Raw genomic sequence first — 20,677 nt, 5'->3', positions numbered from 1 at the left:
TTCTTCTGTAACTGTAACTGAATTCAAAAGGACTGACTTCCAAGTAGGCATGGTGAGGATTGCGCGCTAAAAGAACTTTAGAGCCCGTTCTGTTGCTGATACTTTCCCCCCATGCTTTGGCGAGCATCTTGGAGCCTTTCAGCCTTATTATTATTATTATTATTATTATTATTGAGTGCCGTCTTTCCAACCCGGGCTAAGACCAAACGTCGCCCGCCCGCCCTTCTCCTCAAGCGGCGCCGCGTTTGCCACACACGGTGCCCACCCTTGGCGAGCTTCTCCAAGGCGCGCCCTTCAGACAGGCAGACCTGGAACGGAAACCCTTCTTTCCCGCCACCTGGGAAGGAGGCTCCCAGGGCGGGTGGTGGGCACTGTCTGAGTGTGCGTCTGTGTGTGTGTGTGCCTGTGTTTGCGCGCGCGCGAGCGCGATTACCTCAAGGAACCAGCGGGGTTGAGTTGCATCGCGTCCCCTTCCCACCTCTGTGGCCGGGCGCATGCGCGGTCGGCCAGGCCCTGCTCTCCCTGCCTGAGCAGGTGCAGGGATGGGCCCCGCCATGGAGCGGAGGCAGCGGGGATGCCGTGGAGCCCCTGCCTGGGGGTGCCTCCGCCTGCTCCTGCTCCTCCTCCTCTGCGCCCCCCTGCTCTGCGCTTCTGGGGACACCAGCGTCGGCCCGGTAGGGACAGGGAGCGGCGAGCCGCCTCCCTGGGTGGGTGCCGTGAGGGAGACAAATGGGAAGCTGCCGCCCGGAGGGCTCCTTCCTCTCCATCCCCGGGCGTCGCCCCCGCTCCCAGCCCCCGGGCACGGCAACCTGGGGGGGGGTCCTGCTGGGTCGCCCCCCGGCTGAAGGGGAGGGCAGGTGGAGGCGAGGTGGAGCTGGACCAGTGCGCCTTCCCCAGGCTGGCAAGGCTGGCAGAGACAGGGAGGGGCTGCTGGGGTGCCCCCCTTCCTCGCTCTCCTCCTGGCACGGCGGCGTTGTCTCCAATTAAATGAAGGTGGACGCGGGTCGAGGGGCTCCTCCCGGCGCCTGGGGGGTGTTGTTGGCTGTTTTCCTTCCCTCAGAGGAAGGAGTGGGGAATCTCCAGGAAGGCTGCTGATGGGGGGAGATATGTTTGGGTGCCGCTGCCTGGGAGGTCTGGCGTGGGGTCCTCAGGGGAAGGGGCCTGAGCTGCTCTCTTCCGCCTGCAGGGAATAAGGGGCGGCGGCGGCGATTGTGGGGGTCAGGGGGAATGCCATGGAGGACGGTGGCTAGGATGCGCGAGGGAGAGAAAGGTGAATCGGGGTGCCCTGGTCTAATGGAAATGGGCACATGAAACATGTGAGCCAGCTTCTTCGGGGGGGGGGGCGACTCGAAAATGTTCTTTCTTTTACGTCCCTAATGGTGCGTTCATGGGAAAGATCTGCCAGTATATAGGAACGTGCATACATGTTATTGAGCAGCATGCACAGCTTTTGTGGCCAGCAGCGCAGGCACAGAGGGAGAAGTACGGCGCTGGCTAAACGTTAATGGTGCTGTTGATTTTGGGTCTGTAATTATATTCCTGTACCCTCTTCCTTTTGCTAGCTTTTTATGGTGTTGTTTGGTACATGTCTCAGTGTTAATGCCTTCCATCAATAATAGGAATAATAGAAAAACATGGTGTGAAAATGCAACCAGGCACAACTTTTAAGGACGAAGATATGCATGGTTGACAATGCACATTTTAGCGTTTAGGATGAGGTTGGCCAGTTATATGAGGTGTGCACTTTTGTTTGTCAATATAGCTGAGTGTTATTACCTACTCGGTCTTGAATATACCGATTTGGAAGGGTTAAATTAATGAGGTGGGTAGGAGATAAGGACAGTCCAGTTAACTGCAACTGTAGAACCTTCACAGAGCAGTGACAGGCTAGCAAAGCTGTGCATAAAACTTCTGATACATGGGAACTGCTGGTCTGTTTCTTAACATTGACCTGCTACTGACCAATGGCTGCTGGTGAGATGCCCCAAGGATCTTGTAGCTGACATTGCTCGCACAGCAGCAGCAGCCCCTCACATCACATGCTAAACCACTATTGACCCTGAGATAGGACTGGGGAAGATTTTTTTTTGTTTGTTTGCATTTAAGAGCAAATCTGCTTAATCCACGTTTTCTGCAGCAATACATGAACAACCATTCTTTGAAATAAGCACTTTCCTAGATCTTGCAGTGCTGTCCTTCAGACAAGTACTATGTACAGAAATGCATATACTCTAGTAAAATGTGCATTCAAATGTATATATTCTTTAAAATAACATACAAAATGCATTAGGGAAATTTGTTTGGCAAAAAAGGTATATTTTAGGCAATATTACCCAGAAGCTGTATGCCGGCTCCCTTGGCCAATAAAGCAAGATGAGTGCCACAACCCCAGAGTCAGTCATGACTGGACCTAATGGTCAGGGGTCCCTTTACCTTTTTTACATACAAGAGTGTATGCTGTATTAGGAGAAATTTGTACGAAAAGGCCAAATTTTCGTGAACTTTTAAAAATAAATAAATCTCAAGCTGATGTGCGGATATGGATAACTGAATTTAAGACTGGAAGAAAGAGAAAGTGGAATTGGCAGGTTTATACATCCATAGACTGAGGAAACTTTCTAAAGTAGTTTGGGAGATGGGGTGGGGATGTTGTATCATTATGGGTGCAGCCAAGCATTTGGGCATGCCTAAAGTAGCTGAAATAAGTTCCATTAGTTCCATCATCCCTGGTCACTGGTCCTGCTAGCTAGGGATAATGGGTGTTGTAGTCCAACATCTGGGGACCCTAGGTTGAGAAAGGCTGATCTGTAGAGTTGGGTGTGTATGTGCAGGTGAATGTTCCTGTAATGAAGGAGCTTGTGCTAATTACATTTAATATGCTACAGTTCTGTGGCCCCAATTTGGAGAAAGTTACATTTTGGTCATTTGAAATCAATGGGACAAGTGGATCACATCACAGCTAATGTTAAGTGAAACTAATAGTGCATTCTTAAAGATGTTTCCTTAGAAGGAATTCCATTCAGTTCAATAGGATTTACTCCCATGTAAATGTGTGTAGGTCTGTAGCCTAACATTCTCTGGATAGGATTCTATGAGCGGAGAAACTACCATGGCATGTGTGCACCCCCAGTGGTGGTGCTGCTGTGTGATAGCTGTGGATGCATTCCTGCCCTTAATTATGCATGGTTAAGTTTCCTTTAATTTAATGAGTTCTGTACCTGAGTAACTGGATGCAGGGTTGCAATTGCAGAGAGATCCTCCTTTACAGTGAAATATATGCATATCTGTTCAGAAGTAATTCCCATTCGAGTTCAGTTGGATGTGCCCCAAGGTAAGTGGGTATAGGATTCCAGTCTTATACTGTAATCCCAACCCCATTTAACTGTGAGTAAATGGGACTGACTTCTGAGTAGCCATGGTTAGGATTTATATATTTATTTAGAGGGTTTGTACCCTGCTCTTTAGCCAAAAAGGCTCCCATACAATACATTTTAATATATATATAGTCCCTTCCTGCACACAAAATCCAACTCAGGCCCCAGTTCTGTTCTTATAATGACCAGCTTCTGGTACAATTCAGAGGTAGGAGGTGCCTGATGGCAATCTGATGGAATGAGCCCTGCTTCCTATCTTTCTCACAGAGGCAGTCTGATGAAATGGCTGCTTCAAGGTGAAAGTTGAGGGAGAGGAGTCCTGATGGAGCTGGTCTGTCACAGCAGAGCTGATGGAGTGAGCTCTGCTTTCCATCTCCCACTGACAAGCAGAAGGGGACAGATAGATTACAGCCTTAGTTGCAAACATAGGCCAAGTTTAATTGACAATGTGAATGATCAATAGATTAATTACATGCTATGCAATCAATAAATATATGTAAAACTATGCAGTTATGCTATCTGGATTTATGATATGGAGCAGGGGAAGAGTAGAGGAGAGCAATGAAAGCTAGAAACATAGATGTAAAGAAGCATAAAATGAATTGAAACAATAGAGTCATTAACAGTATTTACCCAAGTATTTTTTAAACTAGATATGTCCTCCTGGGTGCCATTTTTCATGAAGTTTGAACCATTAGTTCTCAAGCCATTTGAACTAGGAGTAGCTACCATTCTCAAGTTCATTCAAATGACAGAAAATAATATGACATAATTTGCTTGAGTTTTATAGAAGCGTTTACAAGAAATCTATTTGAATATAGAAATATTTGAATGAATAGTTGGGTCTTGAGCCCTGAATTATATTGTTAATGGTCAAGGTTGTACACACTACCTGGCACAGGTTCATACTGGTGGTTGTTGTTGTTGTTTTGTATTGTGGAGGCAGCATAGCTGTGTATGAAAAGTATAGAGAAAAGCCATCCTCATAAGCAATTCATAAGCAATAGAAATGAGAGGCAAATATGTTACAGGTACCATTAGGCATGCAATTTTCAAGTAAATTTATAGCTCTCCCCCCCCCCCTTGGGTTTGTCAGTCTACGGATGCATTAAGTCCTTGGTGCTTTACTTTATATTCACTTGCTAAGTACTGAAGTACTAAGTACTTTGTGGACTTCAGCATCAGATCAATGAACACAAGGTGCAGCTGCTGTGTAGGTTGACATTAACTAGCTCGGGGTGGTTCTATCATTAGGCTTGAAGCTGCTGTCTCCTTGCAGAGGAGGTAATCCTAGGTTAGAAATGAGTAGTTGCAAAGTAGCTTTCTGGCATTTTTGAGTAAGACCCATTTGTATACAGTAAATCCTGCTATTTCCATAAATGATATTTCTACTAGGCGCTTATGTGAATTGTTGAAACAGGCCTAAAAGGTAAATACAAAGATATATATATATATTGCCATTTTTAGGGCAATTGCCTGTTTGCTTTGAGCCTCAATTCAAATCTCTGAATATTTATTCTAAAGTTCAGTTTACATTGCTAGACATTTGTTGGTGGTTGGTAGTCCTTTGAAACAAAAATATTTCTCCCCTTGCACAAACTCTTGAGTTTGTCTTGAGTGACAATAGCAGAAAGATTTCACCCAACAGAAATTACACCATAGTTCTTCCCATAATCCAAACACAGATGTGAACTAACGTCAGTTTAGGTGATAATGAATTTTTTATCTTCCCAAGATCCTTTTTGTGACATGTTGAAACAGCAGTCAATATATTCCATCTGAAGGAATTGTTTGCTGATGCAGCATGTGTTGAGATTGGGCTGTTAGTCTTTTGAGGCATGCATTGTAGAACTCATAGAAGCTTTCCTTCAGGTATCGGTTTGTCTGCTCATAATTAAAATATAATGCAAGAGAATATAAATTATTTAAATCTCCATGAAACTGAAATTGTTGCAGACCAGATATGGCTGTCCTGCTTCAAGCTACTGGTCAACTGAGGCAATCCTTATGGGGAATACAAAATGTCGGAAGGAGTGTTTAGCACAGCCCTCCTCAGGTGTATGGAACCAGCTATGTGGTTCTTTGGATCACAGCCATTTTACTCTAACCATAAGATTCAATATCATGCAGTTTCTAACACTAACTGTAGAGTGAAGAGATGATCATGTTAAAATATTCTGTTGGATCATTAGGAGTCCATGTCTCAGCTTCCATTTTAAAGGGGTAAATAAATACTGTAACTGTAACTTTCTCCATAATCACAGTAATGTTGAGTTATGTGGTTACTGCTCTCTCCTTTTCGGTTCAGTTGTTTATTTCTGTTCTTAATGTATCTTGAGAAGCTTTAAACATTGTCCTCTACTCTGTTGACTTGATGTCTTCATAAAAATAATTTTCACATTTAAGTTTGGTTTTCTTTGACTTTGAAGTAGCTTTGACTTTAGTAGTTTTGAAGAAGCTACTAAAAGTGTTATTAAATACCTTTCCTCCACAGCAAGTTCTGTTTAACGTTTCCAGAATTATGGGCAGCATCTAACAAAATAAGTTGCATTAGCACAAGGATTTGTGTTTGTGCAGTGAAGCTCCCCTTCCTCTCTTTCCCCCTGTTACACACCACAAACCTTCTCCAGGGGGTGGGGTGGGGGGATGACACAGAATAGGTTTAGGGGTGTAGGGGGAGGAGAGGATGGAGAAGTTCTGTTATACAACCCGAAATCCTTGCACTAACATAACTAATTCATTGGGTACCATCCTATGTTACTTCTTTTTCTTATGGGAAATGTTTGTACATAACATACGTGTGTGATCAATTAGGCTGCAATGTATGCTAACGTCTATCATAGTTTGTCTAATATCAATCTAAATTGGATACATCAGTTTACCAGTTTTTGGCAGTTCACCAAATACCTCCACTAAACACATTCTTATTATGTAGTCCATGTTCTTTCACCTTGCCATAATCTGTTATAATTTTGATATTGAATTCCTGTCTACTATATCAATGACTGAATATTTAAAACATTAGGCATTTTGGGGGCAATAAGTTAAAGATAGATTCAAGCATGGGCGTATCCAGGATTTTTGTTAGGGGGGACAGGCCTTTTGTTAAGGGGGGCAGAACCTCAGTTTGCTATGTATTTTTATTGAATTTTATTGATGGGGGGGCAGCTGCCCCTCCCTGCCACCCTTGGCTGATCTGCTTCAAATGCAACACTAAGCTATGGCTTATATAGGAAACCATGAGTTACTGTAGCTACCAGTTGTCCCACAGACAATCAACAAACCATGGCTTATTTATTTGAAGCTTGGTTTGTTTTCCAGCTACTTGAACCTTTGTAGCTTGATGAGCTCTGAGGTTAGGTGGCCAAACATCCCATGTTAAGGAAGGGTGCTAGTTTCCCACATAATATCAAGTCATAGTTAAAACAAATCAAGATTCATAAGCTAACAACAAGCCATGGCGTCAGATTGTGGTTTGTTGGCTACAATTGTACCATAGCTGAGCCACTGGGCAATGTTCACACAGAACACTAAAAAATGACTTAATAATCCCTGTGAATCAGGTCAGTGTTAGCTGGTTTACCCCTTTTCATCTATCCAACAGGAAAAGTGAGTTCTGTTCACTGCATTCAGATTCTTACAGAGGCAACACTAATATTAGAAAATTATTTAATATAGCCAACTAAGGAATTAAATAGTGTTTCATAGCTAAAGCTAGAAAAAATTGAAACAAAGTAAGAAACATTTTTTCCGATGACAGCAATAGGCTTTCTGACCACTGTCTTCCAGGGTGGTACATAAAATGCCAACTGTTTCAATTTCCCAGAACAGAGATGAGTTTTCTGGAATATTTGTTCCGCCTATAGTTTTAATGTGAAAAATCCAGTGAACTGTTTTAGGCAGGCATTTGGATTCTCAGTCCCCCCTCCCCTTCCGTTAATATTTTGTTTGAGTACATTTCCCTATACATTTCTGGCAGTATCATTTATATGAACTCATGCACCTGAATGTTTTAAGTTCTCTGCTTTCTGAAAAGTTAATCAGATTAAAAGTATATAGAAGAGGGGGGAAATGCTTTATGCATATTAAAATACCTTGGTCCTATAATTTAGACCTCAAAACTCATAAATGGGTTTTAATTATTAAGTCCAAAAGAAATCTTGTAACCCTGGAGGGGGGAGTTTCAGATGCTTGGGTGAAAATATAGAAACACTAGTTTCTGCCTTAGCTCTGCCACTGCAGGAATTAAAGTACTAAATTGGTCATTTTCGTACGGTTCAGGAAACACTGTAAGAAATTTTAATGCACTGTGGGGGTTTTGAATGCCACTTTACTGATTCTGAAGGGGAAGCTGTCAATCCTGTCAAAAAGCTCATTTTATCCCATTTTATATGGCTATTCTTTTTTATATAGTTTATAGTCACCTGAAGACTGGGGGAAAACAAAACATTCTCACCTTCAAGCTTTCTTTTGCAGTGTCTAATCACCCTTAATATGCTGTTGTTGGCATCTGTCTGTGTTGGCAGACAGGGCGGAGTGTGCCTTTGGCGGTGAAGTCACTGTTAGAAATTTACAGCGCCTGCTGTGGCTGTAGAGACCGATACAGGAGAGACATGTTTTGTTGCAGTTGGGGCAGATGAAGGTATCTGGTTATGATGCCACAGACGCACCATGACGTTTCTTCTCTGCACTCCTCCCAGTGGTCATTCCTCCTCTGGTCACTGCGATGGATTCATGACCTGCCTGCCTGTCTTCAGGCACTGCGGTTGTTGATGCTGCCAGCCTTCAAGTCACGTTTGTAGACATCTTTGTAACACAGAGTTGGTCTGCCAATGGGTTTGGTGCCACCCATAATAGTCCTCTAACTTAAATGTGTTATAGTTTTGGAAATTGTCATCCTGCAGTCGTTCTGCTAGAGTTGGAGAAAGTAATGATGTGCCTAGTATACAGAGGCAAATTCTTAAACATCCTAAGAAAGCTGAAAGATTTCAGGGACCCGTCTTAAGGTCAAAAGCGAGTGCAGGTAAAATTAATATTTTGCATTCTGAAATGATGGGCATAATTCTTAGTTCTCCAAAATGTACAGCTACAGGAGAGTAACAAGGGGATAGAATATGGGGGATCCATCTGTGTTGAATACCAACTGCCTTGACGGCAAGGCCAGCCTGCAACACTGCCATTTATGTCTACCATTACCTTTGTGGGTTGATTTTCTGCCTGGGAGGGTGCAGCTATACAATTCCCTTGTCATCACTAAGTGATTTCAGCCTGCTTTCTCTTGTCTCCCCTTGTCGCCTAGCTCTGCCCAATAATTGCTTTAAGTGCTTTTTATTTTTGCTCTCTTGTTTGATTATCACACACACACAAAAGTGAAGAGAGATGCTAAAATTTTAAAGCTGAAATTAAAAGGGAAACTCGTAGTGGTGGGGGAAGTAGCCCAGTAAAATGGCACTTACCAGGAAAGTCATGCCTTTTTAGTTGGTGCTAAAACACCAACAATTGTTTTAATAATTAAAACGAACAAGCAAAAGTGCATTTTAGTGCAAATAAGACAGATTTTTAAAATCATCATCATCATCACTCTCACAAAAATGGCATGCACCAGGTGTACCAAGAATGGGGAACCTGTGGCCCTTTAGATACTGCTAGACTACAACTCCCATCACCCCTCACCACTGGCCATGTTTGCTGAAACTGAGGGCAGTTGGAGTCCAACAATATTTTTTATGGCTGCAGGTTCTCCATCTCCTAGTATAGATGCATGGGGATAGCCTCACTTGCTCGATAAAGCACAGCACATATTACAGCTAAAGGTTGTATCCGTACCACCCGACGTTTTCAGACCCAAGACAGGGACATACTGTACGTCTTCTGAGATGATCTTCTGGGTGAGTCACATGACCCATGCCTTGCTATCGCCACCCCCCAAAAGGCAAGGGCAAGGGTATGGCACTCAAAAGGGTTGCCGCAATCTTGCATGGAAAAATGGGATATCTCATTTTTTTCTGGGGCACCTAGCAGGTTTCTGGTGCTGTGCGTGTGGGGACCCACTAGGATAAAGGGGCTTAACATTTCCTTTCCTCTCCCCCTGCATCTCCCCAAATCTGCTTTGTAGGGTCCCCAGCCCTTTGGAGGGTGCACATGGGGGCTGGAAGGAACAGGGCAGGAAGAAGAACTTCTGTTCCGCAGGTAGAACTCCAGTGTTGTTCAATACAATCAGGTTTTCTGCAGAAAAAAAGATGGGGAAATCCTACAAAGATGGGGAAATCCTACAAAATGATGATAACAACATATAGATGCCCCAATTAAAAATTAGTTCCAAAAACATGATAATTTGGCTTGGTAATTTGGTGATTTGGTAAAATGTTGGTGTAAAAGAATTCTAATACCTCCTGCTTTTAATAAACACACCTTGAAAAAATATGATGGGTCCAGCTTCTTTTTTTGAGGAAGAAGGTTGCCTACCATTGATGTGTTTTTATTTATTTATATTTTAATAACCACTTACACACAGTTCTCAATGTAATGTGAAATAAAAGTACCTTAAAAACAATTAAACGATTAAAAATAAACATACAAATAACATATATCCCAATACAGAATAGACACCCATGGCAGAAACCCATTCATGTAGCTGGAACAAAAATGTCCTCAATTGTTTCCAGAAAGTGTAGCCAGTGGGCACTTGCTGTATCTTGTCAGGAATACTGTAACACAGAGCAGGGCTTTCAGTGTGGCTGCCCTTGTTCAGAATTACTGTGGAGCAGGCCTCTGACAGCTTTGGGACTTGCAGAATAAGCCCTCTCACAGACCACAGTGACCTAAAAGGTGCATAAAAGCTAAAGGTGTATTGGCTCCTCCTCTTGTATGGTTAGAGGAAGCTTGCCCAAGCCCTGAGAGAAGGCGGCATGTTGAGATTGTTGTTGAGCTGTATTTGTGGTAAATTGAGATCAATATGTCAGAACTTTTTGGATTGCAAAATTGGGCTTTTGTGATCAAAGATATCTATGTTCTTAGTTTGGAGTGTTTAGCAATTGAGATCCTAGATAATTAGCAGAGACAAATAAGGTAGGATTTTAGTTTTGAAAGCATACCCAAAGAACAATCCTCCTTGATTAGCAATATAGGAGAACACTGCCTTTCAATGATTTGTACATGGAACCAACAGCTAGCCCTAAAATTGATGATACCTTATCCTGGAAGCCCCAGAAATTATTTGTGTAGCTAACTGATGAACAGATGTTGTGTCTGACTAATAGCCTTTCTGTGGCTTAATGACTCAGGATTTTGTTTTTGTCATTTTAATACATCTGGAATCTAAAAACTGGCTGGCTGATACCTCTGCCCACCCCCCACCCCTTTTTACTGCCTTTATATATTTTCAAGAATGCAAAATGAGAATCAAAGGAAAAAGAAAAACCCATAACAATAAAGCACCTCTGCCTTGAAAAAAACAAGGGCATTGTCATGTAGGAATCCTACCAGTATGCAGATTTGATGCACAAGACCTCAAGTATTTTCAGGTGCTTGAGGCACTTATAGTAGTGCTGCATGAATTTTGTGTTTTGTCCATTAAGACCAGAGCTTTTAGTGTGATGATACCTGCCCTTCAAAAGGTGCTTGCAATGAACACCAGGCAGAGACCTACAATATGGCATTTAGGTGCCTGCTTAACAGATACCTGTTCTCCTAAGCTTTCCCTGAGAGGTGATCCATCTATATTGATATACTAATTGGTTTATCCTGTATTCTGCAGTGTAGGTGCTAATGGAAATGGTTGCAAATAAATAAATATGTGGTCAACCTGGGCTGTCATGTAGTAAATCCTCTGAAATGGATGCAAGTCAGTGTTGCGATGCCATTGTGAATTAATTTTTTTTTTTTTAATTCTGCCTTATTGGACCTAATGACATAAATTAAGACAACTTGTGTATTTTTATGTATTAAGTTAACAGCAGAGCAGGATTATGCAGCTTTCAAATTAAAGCAAAATACATTTCTAAAATGTGCTCAACAATGTGCAAATTAGGTGGGCTGGCTGTATAGTTGAGGCAGAGGGCACCAAAGCTTCTTTCTGCCTTTCAGGATGGCTTGGCTCAGATCAATGAAGTTTTGTTTTGCAGGCTTCAGGTGAGACATTTGTTTTGGATTTGATTAAATCGAACTGTCTTGAAATATTTTTCATTGGTGACTGCAAATATAAAATCATTTTGCAAACAGCTCAAGTGATTATGATCAGTGCCTATCTACTGAAAATTAGTGGCCATGTGTATCCAATGGGTATAAATTTTAATCTAGATTGTTATGGTACGGTAATTCCTATATATGTCTGTCAGAGCTGCTTCCAGATCCTAGCTCACAGAGGATCACGCTAGCCAGCAATCATTAAGTAAAAGTCTTTATTGAATTACAGTTTCCATTCTCAAGCTGCTGCGTGCAACTCTACGTCTAGTGGCTAGATCGGCGAAGCTCCGTCTGAGTCTCCGCCCCTTGTGCACCAACTTAATATCCTAGCCCTGCTCCACCTTTTCCGCCTGACTGTTCTCCTCTGGGTCCCTCTGCTCCCCGGGGTCTCTTCCTTCCTGGATTCTTCTGACGCCGACCCCCCGGACCCCCCTGTCTCCTTGCGCCGGGCTTTAGGACCTGGCTCTCTTTCAGGGCTGCCTACTGCGTCACTTTCCTGTGCATTTGAACTTGGCGCGCGCGCCCAACCTTCCACTTTCCGTCTGACCGTTTCTTCGCTCCCCGATGGAGGTGTGGCCACTCCTGACTCATGCCCTTCCCCCTGTTGTGAGCTGCCAGCGCTTGCTCCCTGGCTCCCTTCCTCTTCCCTGCTCTCTGGCGGTGACGCTGGTCCCGATTTCCAACTGCTCTCCTCTGAGTCCCCTCTGGCTCTATCTTCCTGGGGTGCCCCCCTAGACTCCCCCCTTGCCCTGGCCACTGGTGCTCCTTTCTGTGAATCTTCTGATTCACTGGAAAGGCTCGGAGATCTCGGGTCGTCGTCATCACTCATCTTTTCTTCTGCCTCCTCCCCTTCGCTCTCTGTTTCCTCCCTTGCTCTTGCCTCTGCTCCTGAACCCCTGACATCCATCCCCCCTCGAAGCCCCCCGTTCCCCCCTCCCCTCCTTTTGGTGCGGGAGCTGGGTGCTGCTGTGTCAAAGGGACGAACGTCGGATACCGTTCGCTTCCCGTGGCGGGCCTCCATCTGAAGTCTCCCGGTTCTTCCCCCCTGCCCTCGTCGACGACGGTCACCTCCGCTTCCATCTCTGTGCCGCCGTGCTCGAAACCAGGGTCGTCCCCGAAAACGTCCATGTCCGTCTCTCCCTCACTTCCTCCTGGCGGCGTTGCTCGTCCTGGACCTTCCAGCCACTTCCTGCGCCACTGCTCCTCCGGTCTGTCGTCCCACCAATACGAGGGTTCTGAGGCAGATCCCGAGGGTGACCCCTCCGGGGAACGGGCGTCTCGTATCGGGTCCTTGTCTGAGTCGAACCCCCGGAACGTGCTGGCAGAAAGCGTGGGCGTGAAAAGCCAGTCGTCGAAAAAGTCTTCTGGCATTGGCCTATGTGGGAAGAGGGCATGAAACTCGTCTTTGAGCAGAGGTTCGTCCAAGGCGTAGCCCGGCACCCAGCTGTTCGCACTGGCCGGGGTGCCCTCCTTGGCGAGAAAGTATTCTACCCCCTCTTCCCCCCATCTGGAGTCCAAAATCTCCGTGACTTCGTTGATGCGCTCCTCCTGTGCCACTCCCGCGTGCCCAGTTCTTTCTCTGAGTGGACTCGGTGCCGTTCTGGGTTCCTGAAACCTGTGCGGTGCCTTGTAGGGTGTGAGCACCGATCTGTGGAACACCGGATGCATTCTGGAACCCTCCGGAAGCACCAGCCTGAAAGCTACCGGGTTGACCTGCTCTTCGACTTGGTAGGGCCCCAGTTGCTTATGCCCTAGTTTCTTCTTGGCCAACGACCTGGCCGGCACTGCGTGGGCTGCTAACCAGACCCAGTCTCCCACATGGATCTCTTCGCCAACCCTTCTGTGTTTGTCCGCTTGTACCTTGTATGCGTGTTTGGCCAGCTCCAGGTGCCGCCGCAGCTGATCGTGGACCTCCTGCAACTCCGACGCGAACGCATCTGCTGTCTGCGGCTCCCCCTCCCCCATTCTTTCCAGTCCCAGGAAGGTTCTGGGGTGCCTCCCGTTGTTGGCGAAGAACGGCGTGACCCCCGTGGACACGTGCTTCGTGTTGTTGTAGGCGAACTCGGCGAGCGGCAGGTAATCCACCCACGTCGCAGGCTGTTGATTCGCATAACATCTCAGGTACTGCTGCATGATGGCATTGACCCGCTCCGCTTGCCCGTTGGTCTGCGGGTGTCTCGCCGACGCCAGGTTGATCTTGACGTTCAGGAAGCCCATCAGCTTCTGCCAGAAATTTGAGATGAACTGCCGCCCCCGGTCGGACAGAATAGACCGTGGCAGACCGTGAACCTTGAACACGTGGTCTATGAACAGTTTGGCGGTTTGCTCCGCCGTGGCCACCTTAGCGCACGGAATGAAATGTGCCATCTTGGAAAACAAGTCCACCACCACCAACACTGCCGTATTGCCCCTCGAGCTGGGCAGATCCGTGACAAAGTCCAGGGCCACCCTCTCCCATGGTTCGACCGGAGTTTGCAGCGGTTCCAACAGTCCGACCGGCGGTCTGTGCACTGGCTTGGCCCTCTGGCAGGTGTCACACCTCGCCACGTAGTCCGCGACCTCCCCTCTCATTCCGGGCCACCAGAAATCCCTGGCGACTAATTCCACCGTCTTCTCCTTGCCGAAGTGCCCGGCAGTGGGTGCGTCGTGCAGCTGCTGCAGCACCTTGGCGCGAAGTTCGTCTCCCGGCACGTAGATGGCCCCTTTACGGAGGAGCAATCCATCTCTCAGCTGGAACCCGTCGGTCGCTGCCGTGCCCCTTTGCACCTCTGCCATCTTTGCTTGCGCGAAGGAGTCATCCTGCAACGCTCGTCGCACCGCCTCCAGATCCACGGTTGCCGCGGCGCACGCCCACACTGTTGGTGCGAAGATGTGCATGGCGGCCGCTGGCGTTGCGTCCTCCAGATACTGTGGCTTACGGGAGAGAGCGTCCGCCATGATGTTGGTGTCCCCCGGGACATACTCTATGCGGAAGTCGAAGTTCGCAAAGAACTCAGCCCAACGTATCTGCCTCTGGTTCAGGAACTGTGCCGTGCGCCAGTGTTCCAGATTCTTGTGGTCCGTGCAAACCTGCACCGTGTGCTTGGCGCCGATCAGGAAGTGCCTCCAGGCTTTGAACGCTGCATGAATGGCCAGCAACTCCCTGTCCCAGATGGTGTAGTTCTGCTCGGACTTGCTGAGCTTCCTGGAGTAAAACGCTCCCGGCCGCCAAACCCCCTGCGGGTCTTTCTGCAGCAGGACTGCCCTCACGGCTCTGTCCGAGGCGTCTGTCTCGACCCTCATCGGCCTGCTGGGATCGACATGCAGCAGCTGCTCTTCCGACGCAAAGAGACGCTTGAGTGCCTGAAAGGACTGCTCCGCCTGCTCTGTCCAGATGAACCTCTTTTTCTTGGAGCTAAGCGTGTCCGTGATGGCCGCTGTCTGCATAGCGAAGCCCTTGATAAACTTGCGATAGAAGTTCGCAAAGCCGACAAACCGTTGGACCTCCTTCCGGTTGCGTGGGCTTTTCCAATCCAACACCGCTCGCACCTTGGCGCTGTCCATGGCGAGCCCCTTGTCAGACAACTTGTAGCCCAGAAAATCCACCTCCGTCACGTCGAATTGGCACTTCTCCAGCTTGGCGTAGAGCCTATGCTGCTTTAGCCTGCTCAGCACTTCCTTGACGTGCCTGTCATGCTCCTGCTGCGATTCCGAAAAGATCAGGATGTCATCTAAGAAACAGACGCACGTCTTGTAGAGAAGTCCCGCCAGCACGTGATGCATGAATGCTTGAAAAACGTGGGAGCCATTTTGCAATCCAAAAGGCATAACTCTATATTCGTAGGTGCCCAGTGGCGTGAACATGGCTGTCTTCCACTCATCTCCTTCCCGCATGCGAATGAGGTTGTACGCGCCTCGCAGGTCTAACTTGGTGAACACGCTGCCCTTCCGTACCTTAGCGAGGAGGTCGTCGATCCGGGGCATGGGGAAGTCCGATGGCTTGGTCACACTGTTTAAGATGCGATAGTCCACGACCAGTCTTTTTTGGGGCGTGTCCCGCTTCTTAACAAAGAATACAGGACTGCCCCCCGCTGCCTTGGACTCCCGGATGAAACCGCGCTCCAAATTATGATCTATGAACTCCTTGAGTTCTTGCAGTTCGTCCTCAGACATGGAATACAGCTTCCCTTTAGGCAGCGCCGCCCCCGGCAGCAGGTCAATTTTGCAGTCATATGGTCTGTGAGGGGGTAGCCTGTCTGCCTCCTTCTCGCAGAAAACCTCCAAAAATTCTGCGTACTTGTGGGGAATCGCTTGCAGCGTGCCTAGCAGCAGCTGCGTCTCCTCTTCCTCTCCTTCCTGCCGGGGCACGATGCAGTGTTCAGCACAAAAGGAAGAGCCGAAGGTCAGCTGCCTCTGGTACCACGCCAGCGTTGGGCTGTGCTTGTCCAGCCAACTCATGCCCAATACAATGGGCGTGTCCGATAGTTGAGTGACGTTGAAGCTGATGATTTCCCTGTGATTCCCAAGTCGCATCACCATTGGTGGCGTCTGCTTCACCACTTGCCCCCCGAGCAGCTCCCTGCCATCCACCGTGACAACCTGCAGGGGCAGCGTGGCAGGCAGCAACTGTATAGCGTGCCGGTCGACAAAGTCTTGCCCTATAAAGTCCGCATTGCTTCCTGAGTCAATGGTGATTGGCACGTCCATGGTGATTCCATTGGGCAGCTGGAGCGATGCGGTGAGCCTCACTACTGGTTTGGGCGGGAGGGGGTTCACGGGCTGTAAAATCTCTGGGGACTGCTTCACTGACACGTCTGGCTGGGCCCCAGTGCCTCTTCCTCCAGCCAGACTGCGTCGTTTCCCTGCTGTGGTTCTCCGTGCTGCGTTGCTGCAGTTACCATTGCTGAGGCTGCAGTGTGCTTGCGGAGCCTCCGGGGACACTCTTTCGCCATATGCCCTGGCTCCTCGCAGATGTAACACTTCCTGTTCCCTCTAGGAGGCTTCGCCGTCACTGTTGTCGGTGCTAGGGCTCTGGCTGCTGACTGAGCCCTTGCACTTCCAACCTCCATAGGTTCTGTCCCTCCTCCAGACGGAGGCGTGGATTGCGCACGCGCTGCTTCTCTGGGAAGGAAGGAGGAGCCCCTGGCTGGTTCGCGCCCTCCACGCCCTTCGTCCCTGCTCCACGGACGTTCTTCCAGCCGCACCCCCACCGCCAGCGCCCTCTGAACGATCTCCTGCGTGGTCCGGGGTCTCTCCCCCCTCGCAATTTCATCTTTAACAGAGCCGTGCAATCCCTCCCAAAACAGGTCTCTTACAGGGGCCGAATCTCTGTCCCATTCCAGGGCACTGACCAAAGCGAAAAAGTGGGCATGGTACTGCCTTACGCTGGCCCTCCCTTGCTTCAGTCCATGTATCTGCTGCCGAGCAAGATCCACGTCAATGCTTGATAAAAAACATCCATCCATCGCTTTAATAAAGGCATCCGCATTTTGGAGCGCCGGATCATTATCCCTCCACAAATTGCGCAGCCATGCTTTAGCATCCCCATGCAAATGGGACATGATGAATCCCACTTTCTCTTGCTCATCTCTAAAGTCTTTATTCAGCAGTTGCAGTGCGCACATTACGTCTGCTCTAAAATTGGGGTACTGTTGCAGGTTCCCATCGAAGTGAGAGACCAGACCGCCTGTTCGTCTCGCCAACCCAATTCCCTCCTGTCTGGGTGTCAGTTGCCCTTGCTTCGTAAGCATGTCCAACCTGACCTGGAGATCCCTGCAGGCGGCAGCTGCCTCCTCCTCTCTCTTCCTGGATGCGAGAGCCTCGGCATTCAGTTGTGACACTGCTTCTCTGAGTTCCGCTATCTGCTGCTCAGCCGTCATGTCGGCTGCCGTTCGTGAGCTCGCTAGTAGGCACCTGCTTCTCTCCTCTCCTCGAGGCTGTAGATGCCCACAATACTGGGACGGAGCTTACTGTCAGAGCTGCTTCCAGATCCTAGCTCACAGAGGATCACGCTAGCCAGCAATCATTAAGTAAAAGTCTTTATTGAATTACAGTTTCCATTCTCAAGCTGCTGCGTGCAACTCTACGTCTAGTGGCTAGATCGGCGAAGCTCCGTCTGAGTCTCCGCCCCTTGTGCACCAACTTAATATCCTAGCCCTGCTCCACCTTTTCCGCCTGACTGTTCTCCTCTGGGTCCCTCTGCTCCCCGGGGTCTCTTCCTTCCTGGATTCTTCTGACGCCGACCCCCCGGACCCCCCTGTCTCCTTGCGCCGGGCTTTAGGACCTGGCTCTCTTTCAGGGCTGCCTACTGCGTCACTTTCCTGTGCATTTGAACTTGGCGCGCGCGCCCAACCTTCCACTTTCCGTCTGACCGTTTCTTCGCTCCCCGATGGAGGTGTGGCCACTCCTGACTCATGCCCTTCCCCCTGTTGTGAGCTGCCAGCGCTTGCTCCCTGGCTCCCTTCCTCTTCCCTGCTCTCTGGCGGTGACGCTGGTCCCGATTTCCAACTGCTCTCCTCTGAGTCCCCTCTGGCTCTATCTTCCTGGGGTGCCCCCCTAGACTCCCCCCTTGCCCTGGCCACTGGTGCTCCTTTCTGTGAATCTTCTGATTCACTGGAAAGGCTCGGAGATCTCGGGTCGTCGTCATCACTCATCTTTTCTTCTGCCTCCTCCCCTTCGCTCTCTGTTTCCTCCCTTGCTCTTGCCTCTGCTCCTGAACCCCTGACAATGTCTAACCCCATTTAATTTGGATTTCTTCAACTCTTTGTCATATCAGTACCTGCTGTTATTTTTGTACTGGACTGTTGTTCTGGGATTGAGTTATTTAGCATTTTAAATGCAACATAAATACCTCAATGTGTGTGTGTGTGTGTGTGTGTGTGTGTGTGTATGAACAGAGTCATGCTTGTGAAAATCCATTGCACGAGTAGATGGGCACAACTGGATATTGCTATGTATTTATGAAAGAGAAAATACAAATATAATTGGAGAAATGTTGCAGTATATAATAGCTTTGTGGGGATATTTGATATAGAAACAGTATGGAAGAAAGAGTTCAATCCTAACCCTCTTTCCAAGTCATAGTCCCAAGCATTATCTCTTCCCTGCATCCCACCCTGTCCTCCTCCTGGTGCGGCTGCATTTTGTGAAGAAAGAAAGCATGCTATTTTTAAAAAATGTCACCAACGCAACATTTTTAGTCCTCAGAATGTAGACTATTTTGAGTAAATTACTACTGTAGTCTGTAATAGTTGTGCAGTAGAGCTACATTGGTTGATGTCAAAACCTAAGACATTACTGCTACATTGAAAATATGTTGAATTGGTTTAACTTGTGAGCTCTGCTCTATACATGACAGGTCTGTAAACATCTTATCATCAGAATTTGCAAACACTGTGTGTGTTATGCTGGTAAATCCTATGTAGGTAGCAACACCAGTTAAGATTGCTTTATGACTTACTTTCAATAGAGAACTAACTTTTTCACTTTTTAATCTAATATCAAATTTTAATCCTAGCTGTTCGCCTAAGAGTACACATTCCTTTTAGAATTCTATGGACTAATGGTGAATTCATTCCCTTCCCCCATTTTATATGCAATAGAGGGAGATCTTAAACAGGCACTGTCACATATAGTTTGAACCAAAGCTTTGTTTGGAAACAGGACAGTCCTTTGCTTGAGGCTGCCTCCAGTCAGACTGGACAGCCGTGGTCGAGACTAGAGGAACAAATAGCCTGATCTGTTATAAGGCAATGTTTTAATTTTTCTCTGTGAATGTGTTCTTAAAGCCTTTCAAGTATTGGTCATATTTAAATGCATTGATTTCCTACATTGTCTTGTCACACCCTAATTTGATTCTCATTGGAACTCTATGTAGTCTGCAGCACTTTGATAACACAAAAACCATGCGGACTACTATCGTAAACAGGTTTATACATTTTGGGTATGACAAAAACACACACACCAAGATTGTGAAACAAAAATGTGTGAGCAATCTACCTACCCTCCACCCTCAGAACCACCTGGCATATACTTTAAAATAAGTACATCAGCTGAAATTGAGATATGTACACTAATGACCTGTATGCAGACAAAAGAGATAAATTTGCACACAAACTGTAATTCAACCACCCCTGGGAGGTTAGCAAACTAGCACTGATTATGGCAATCAGGCTTTGCTCATGTTGTACTTTTATTGTTATCCTCAAAACAGCATGTATTCAGATATACCAAGTAGAATAAATGAGCTCAAAATATGCAGCAAACTGTTTCAGCTTTGGATTTACAGTGGTACCTTGGGTTAAGTACTTAATTCGTTCCGGAGGTCCATTCTTAACCTGAAACTGTTCTTAACCTGAAGCACCACTTTAGCTAATGGGGCCTCCTGCTGCCGCTGTGCCGTTGCCGCCCAATTTCTGTTCTCATCCTGAAGCAAAGTTCTTAACCCGAGGTAATATTTCTGGGTTAGCGGAGTCTGTAACCTGAAGCGTATGTAACCTGAAGCGTCTGTAACCCAAGGTACCACTGTATATTAAAACTAATAAGAGTGTAACACTTTAAGAATAGCACATCTAACCTGCTTATATATACTGTCAAATCAGACTATGTTGTAAACGTGGTTTTGCTTTACCATATTTTTCAGAGCTGGTTAAAAACCTATGGTTATCTGCTCCCTTCTGACACCCGAATGTCTGCTCTGCACTCAGGAAAAGTTATGCAGTCTGCAGTCACCACTATGCAGCAGTTTTATGGCATCCCTGTGACAGGAGTGTTGGACCCAACGACTATTGAGTAAGAATTACTTTTGTAAACAGTTGAAAGCATTGTATTCACCAAAATCATCATTAATTGCTGGATGAAATCCTGTATAATGTGGACCTGCATAAATTCACTTGGTGCTTATGTATTCTCTGGAACAGAACATGTCTCTGACTCCTGGCTCAAAGGGCCAACCAAGCCCCATTTCTTGCTAAATAAATTTAACTGGAAATGAACTGATCAACTAACATAATCCATGTTAAATCCAAAATAAGTGTGTTCATACAGGGATTTGTGCTGGTTTAACTAAATCGGTTTAACAACTGGAACTCGTTGACATGCAAAAACAACATTGTGTGCAATGTATAATATAACCATTATTG

The 20,677-nt window shown here is 46.9% G+C and overlaps 1 protein-coding gene across 2 annotated transcripts in view; it reads left to right on the top strand.

Moving 5' to 3' along the window:
• The first annotated feature begins 461 nt into the window (after positions 1-461).
• MMP24 (matrix metallopeptidase 24) overlaps positions 462-20,677 on the top strand; it is a 42,652-nt gene continuing 22,436 nt past the window's right edge. Inside the window, exons 1-2 of one of the 2 annotated variants that reach the window (XM_081194713.1) lie at positions 462-707; positions 20,179-20,327. In XM_081194713.1, coding sequence (XP_081050839.1) covers positions 543-707; positions 20,179-20,327 — 314 coding nt within the window. In that variant the 5' untranslated portion in view covers positions 462-542. The remainder of the gene's footprint in view (positions 708-20,178; positions 20,328-20,677) is intronic. The other variant, XM_081194714.1, reaches the window with a different exon arrangement.

This window comes from Podarcis bocagei, assembly GCF_964188305.1.
Source record: "Podarcis bocagei genome assembly, chromosome: 5".
In the NCBI taxonomy this organism is placed as follows: domain Eukaryota; kingdom Metazoa; phylum Chordata; class Lepidosauria; order Squamata; family Lacertidae; genus Podarcis; species Podarcis bocagei.
This window is presented reverse-complemented; position numbering and strand designations above follow the sequence as displayed.